Source organism: Silene latifolia, chromosome 7 (assembly GCF_048544455.1).
Source record: "Silene latifolia isolate original U9 population chromosome 7, ASM4854445v1, whole genome shotgun sequence".
Taxonomy (NCBI): domain Eukaryota; kingdom Viridiplantae; phylum Streptophyta; class Magnoliopsida; order Caryophyllales; family Caryophyllaceae; genus Silene; species Silene latifolia.
The window spans coordinates 22,708,916-22,714,955 of NC_133532.1; the positions used below are offsets into that span (position 1 = coordinate 22,708,916).

The 6,040-nt window shown below is 32.6% G+C and overlaps 1 protein-coding gene across 1 annotated transcript; it reads left to right on the top strand.

Annotated features, from left to right (window-relative positions):
• Window positions 1-2,795: 2,795 nt before the first annotated feature.
• Window positions 2,796-5,300, top strand: LOC141591912 (bidirectional sugar transporter SWEET9-like). The gene is made up of 5 exons (XM_074412404.1): window positions 2,796-3,028; window positions 3,428-3,641; window positions 3,769-3,960; window positions 4,204-4,323; window positions 4,747-5,300. The coding sequence occupies exons 1-5, from the start codon at window positions 2,937-2,939 to the stop codon at window positions 5,059-5,061; spliced, it is 933 nt and encodes a 310-aa protein (XP_074268505.1). The 5' UTR covers window positions 2,796-2,936; the 3' UTR covers window positions 5,062-5,300.
• Window positions 5,301-6,040: the final 740 nt, after the last annotated feature.

Genomic DNA, 6,040 nt, shown 5'->3' on the forward strand with positions numbered 1-6,040 from the left:
CACGAATTTAATAAAATTAGAAATTGAAATAAAAGTAGCCACCAACATTTTTTCACAAATTTATAAAATAATAGATGCATGTTAAAAAAGGCATGCATATTTTTGCTTGAATAAGGACTATTGGTGGTATGTTGGTCCAACCTCAAATGATTTACAAGTAAGAACCCACAGAACATATGCTCGGGAAAGCAAGACCAAAGATTAACCGTAAACTTAAATGAAGGGACTACAATTAAAGCTTACTTCTTGTAAAATTAATACTCAGTCTCCTCCATAAAGCAACTACTCCTAGCCTATTAGCTTAGTGAACTTTGCTCAATCACACGGTTTAGCAATTGCCTTTTGAAAAAAAAAAAAATCTACTCCTTTTTTCTGAGGTTAATCTTTGTCTAAAACCGTTTTTAGTAAGTTTCGTATAAAATTTATCATTGTGAGACAATCGTAAATTACTCACTGATATTTACACAAATACTATCCTACAACTAGTTGTATAATAACATTGTACAACCGCCTCAAAGTTGTTGAGCTCTTACACAAAGTTGTTGAGCTATTTTATAAGTTTTTGAGCTATTTTGCAAAGTTATTGAGTTTAATAATTATTTTGTTACTCAATAACCGTGTACCATAGCTCGATAATTTTGTTAATAAAGCTCGACAACTTTATAACAAAGCTTAACTAGATTGAATAAGTTGTATATACAACCAGTTTTATAATACATTAACTGATATTTAATATGATTCATTTAAGTTTATGGTTGGTTGAAACGATATCTTACAAGTATTTTGTGAATTGTTTCGTGCATAGTTAAATTCAAATATCCATGCATATATGCAACTAAAGATTGTATTAATTCTATGTTTAGTTCGATTTGTTTAACAATAAGGCAGGTTTATGCAACAATAACTTTTTAAGGTATAAAATTATTGTTTGGGACATTACTAGTTTACTACTATTAAACTTGAAATTTGAACACATGACACGAAAGATATGTGCATTATCCACTCTTCAAATGCAAAAATTAAAGAGTACAAAAATTTATTAAGGCAGAAAACCATTAACTACAGCCTTAACCATCAACTTAACAAGCTTCAGGTTGAGATTATTTTTTCACACAATTAACTTTATTTATGAGGTTATAGTAACTCATCAGTTTGATAAAAAATGTGTATTTGTTTGTAAAATAAATGGCAAACTTGTTATAGTTAAGACTCCCTCCGTCTCGGTCATTTGTTATCCTATTTCATTTTGCGATATCTCAGTTAATTGATATCCTTTCTACTTTAGGATTGCATTTGATCAGCAATTTAATCTTCAATTGGTCTCCCTTGTAACGGGTTATTATTTGTGACGGATATTTTGTGAGATAAAATGGTAACAAAATGGGTTAGTGGAGAAAGGGGACCACATGAATAGTGTTGCAGAGAGAGAAAAAGTGGGTACATTGTGAGGTAAAATGGTATCCGTCTTCAGCTTGTGACGGATATGTCATGTCTTCAATGAGAATTTGTGTTTAATCTTTCACACTCAATTTGGCCCACTTGTCACCTTATAATTGGCCTCCACTTCTTTACTTGGTCTTTGTACCAAAACCAAAAGACAACAATTGATCGGGACGGAGGGAGTATGAACAAGAACTTGCACACAAAATATACTTTCTCAAAATTTTATCAAATAATTTAATACATATACTTAGGAGTATTTAGTTATTATATAAAAGTGATAACAACTTATATATATATGTGTGTAAAATAGATGATTACTATGCAAGGCCATATTTGTAGACCTAACAAATAATTGGGTTGCTTAGGCCAGGTTATCCTTGAACAATGACAAGTCGTTGTTTAAACCCAGGTTGTTTCAAGTTGAGTTGTTAATTGGGTTAGATTATGAAGGTTTTTGTTTTTATATTTGTTAGTTTTCGAGATATTATTTTAGACCGAAATTAATTTTATATCTAATAGTTTTAAATTCTTTTAATTGAGTTCAATTCTATAAAATTGTTGTCATCCATATATTATTTAGAATTCAAGTAGAATTACTCGAATTGAGACGTGGCCGTAGACATAATTTTAAATACGTGTAGCAAAGTTAGCCAAGCAAAATTAAGCTATACAAGATGGTATTAGTAGGCCTAACAATAATCAGGTAGCTTGAACTTAGTTATTTTAGATACAATTCATTTTCGAGACAACTCATTATGTTGAAGGTCGATTGGTTTTAGGTTGTGCTTGTGTTAGCTGTGTTGGATTACTAACATTTTTGTTTCAAATTTGTTAATTGTCAATTTGTCATTTTAAATACAATTAATTCAGTATATATCTGATAATTTCAAATTCTTTTAACTCAAGGCCGCCAATTCTGTAAAATAAAATATTATAGTTCGCATGTTATTTAAAATCTTAATCGAGATATTCGAATCGAGACGTTATCCTAGACATAATTCTAGGTATGTACGAGTAGCAAAGTTAACCAAGCAAAGTTAAGCTAATAAGCTACTAAAGCAAACAACAATTATTATGACCCAATGCATGTAAAACCTCCACCCAACCCTCTCGAGACTTGTAGTATTAGTCACAATAACAACAATATAGCTAGCAAACTATGAAAAACAACTCACACACCTAATAAACATAACAATTATTATTTCTCAAAATAAAGCTACTTTTTTTGTAACAAAATTAATTACGTAAAAGTATTAAAATAAACCCTTTATTTGTACCACTCAATACACGCCATTTGTGGTTTACACTTTAATGTTACGGCCTATATAAACCAAGCTTGTTACACCATTTCTTGTCGCAGTTGCCATATTAATAATTCCTCTTGTTCTTCTCTCTACAAGAAGCTTATTTTTAGCTTCATTTGTTCCTTATTTCTTCCCTTAATTCTAAGGCATAATCAAATTTAAGAGAAGAATTAAGTTGAGGTTATTGAAATGGCACTGACCCATTTTAACCATCATGAATTAATGTACATATTTGGTATTCTTGGTAACATTGTTTCCCTTGGTGTCTTCTTAGCTCCTTTGTAAGTCCTTTAATTTTCACTCTTTCATATACTCGACGTCATTCTGATCTTAACCTATTTATTCTCGTATAAAATTGTTTCATAATAAAAGCGTAAGAGCAGATGTCAACTAGTTTAGCTAAAGAAGTCATGAGGAGTAGTACTCATGAGTCATTACTCGAGTTCGAATCCCGTCAGCAACATATTGTCCAGCCTTGTGTAGAGACGAACTAGCGTCATAATACAAGTCTTAAAAACCCGTACCATAAGAAAATATAAATGCTGCTAATATTATGAGTGTAGATATATATTCATGACCTGAGTTCGAATCCTGTAATATGTTGCCTTTGTGAAATTGTCATAAGAACGTCTTATACTAGAGAATAGAGATTTAATGTTTTATGTGGTGTAAATATGTAGGCCAACATTTTGGAGGGTATTCAAGAAGAAATCAACAGAAGGGTTTCAAGCATTACCATATTCAGTGGCACTCTTTAGTTGTATGCTACTATTGTACTATGCAATGCTAAAGACACAAAATGCGATGCCAATAATCACTATCAACTCTGTTGGATTCATTATTGAAGCTTTTTACTTGATTGTCTTTCTCATCTATGCACCAACTAAGGCCAGGGTACGTACTTCTATTCTATGGTGGAATATCAAACATATTAGTACTGGCTTGGGTGTCGGACTTGGCTATATCTTAAAAAAATATCGTAATATTGCGTTAATAATATGGTTGAATATACGGTGAACAGGTATACACAATAAAATTACTAGGCCTATTCAACGTCACATTTTTGGGGCTAATCATAGTAGGAACAATGGTTTTCGCTCGAGGTGCGGATGCACACAACTTTTTCTCAAAAGGAGGCGTACGTGAAACATCCGTAGGATGGATTTGCGCAGTGTTTTCCGTTTGCGTATTTGCTGCTCCTTTAAGCGTTATGGTATGAAATCTAATCAATTTAGTTTTTTTTGTACTATACTACTATATATACAACGTGTTACCGTCACATTTAAAACTATCATATTTATTTAATTTGAATTAATATAAAGACATGCAAACTTTTATTCCCATGTAGAATACGTATAATTTTTAGGTAACTCACGTCATTATTGCTCTTTATTTCCATGTACATTACGTTCAATATTTAGCTAACTCACGTCATTATTGCCTTTTTGGATGACAGAAAATGGTGATCAAGACGAAGAGTGTGGAATTCATGCCATTTTGTCTATCGTTTTCTCTTACCTTATGCGCCGTTATGTGGTTCTTTTATGGTTTTCTCATCCAAGACTTTTACATTGCGGTAAGTAATCTCAATGCATTAACTTCTTCAAGGAGATTTTTACTACAAGGTCACCATTTTTACCACGGTCAAACTTCTTAAGCAAACTAAATTACAATGATATTATCAAGTGATATTGAATCTCGATATCACTCTCTTCACGTGCATTATAAGCAGTGGTGGCTCTAATGGATGGATTAACAAAAGTGTTCGATCCTTCGAATTTTATTTATTAGTCATGTGTTTTGACCTGCGTGATGAATATCACTCTTCGTAACTTTAGCAGCTAAACTAAAGCTAAACTAACTTTCATATGCACGCTATTTATCATGTAAAACTTGCATATTGCATGTAGAGGGTCCTATTATTTCGATATCATTATTTGATAATAACTCCGTATCATATCATATGTTAATTAACACAATTTATTTAAAATGTGAACAGATGCCAAATGTGCTTGGATTTCTATTGGGAATTACACAAATGCTCTTATACATCATATACAAAAATTCATCACCAAAAAACCAACAAAAAAATCTTATGGTAAATGAGAATGATATGAAACAACTTGAAGCTGAACTTGGAATTGAAATCATCAAGCTTAACAACATGGACAAAATCAACAAAGATCAAGAAATCATCACAAATAATAATAATCCTGATCAAGTTGTTGAAATTATTGTTCATGATATCAAGGGCAATGACATAATGACCGTTGATGGCGGAGATCGAACCGTTGATGTTCTGCCACGTGTTTGAGCTGAGGGTGCATGGTCTAATGGTGGTGTCTCCTGCACCTAATTAAGATGATGTTAAGTAATCTGGTGGGATCCAGCAGTATAAATGGGCGAATTAATTAATCATTAGCAAGAATTATAACTAAGAATGTTGGGTAGAAATTAAGTATTATGTAGTTTAATTTTATTTCATGTACTAATTTTTATTTCTGTACTTAATTTACTTTTAATTCAATCAAATTAAGTTTCATATTTCGGTCCTTAAGTCTGTCTTTTTTTTTCCTTTCCGGAAAATTGATTTGATGTTATGTTCATGCTGGTTGTTTGTTATCATTAAAGTATATTAAGAATAAGATAATATGAAAAATGTTACCCGTATGTTATATGAACCCCCATACTTAGACAACAACATAAACATAAATATTTCAAGAGAAAAATGCGATGTTTTAAACACTTTTATAATAAGAACGGTAAACTTTTATAATAAGCAGGTGACCGCAAAGACCCGCAGACCGGACAACTTCTTATCCCAAAACCGGAGACCGGACTGATTAAGTGGAGACACGGACCGGAACTTTTTAAGTCCGAGTTTAGATCGGACCGGTTCCATTTTATATGCAATTATTTGAGGTTTTTTTTTTTTTTTTTTTTTTTTTTGCTTGGAGCGGATCGGGCAGAGACAAGTCAACTTGTTTTTGTGGATCCCGAGACCGGGCCGGTTAGTATCCGGTCCAGTTTGGACCGAACCGGCCATGTCTGGCCCGGTTCGATTTAGCAGTTCGATCTACTTTATGAACAACCTTACTTGCATATCATCTTCCAACCCAAATATAGTGTAACAACCGCAAAAGTTTGCTAAGTCTTGTGGTTGATAGTAGTGTATTATGGATATGTATGGTCGGGTTAAGTTGGTGTTGTCATTTATGAAGGTAGAGTTGGTTGTAATTAGGGCCAAGCAGTGCACTATCGAGTCGTGTTGTTGGTAGTAAGTACAAGTGCGC

Excerpts from the sequence above, each read along its gene's own strand:
- LOC141591912 (XM_074412404.1), top strand. The coding sequence starts at position 2,937 with ATGGCACTGACCCATTTTAACCATCATGAATTAATGTACATATTTGGT. Across the intron at positions 3,642-3,768 it reads ATGCACCAACTAAGGCCAGG|GTATACACAATAAAATTACT; the intron begins GTACGTACTTCT and ends TACGGTGAACAG. Across the intron at positions 3,961-4,203 it reads CTGCTCCTTTAAGCGTTATG|AAAATGGTGATCAAGACGAA; the intron begins GTATGAAATCTA and ends TTTGGATGACAG.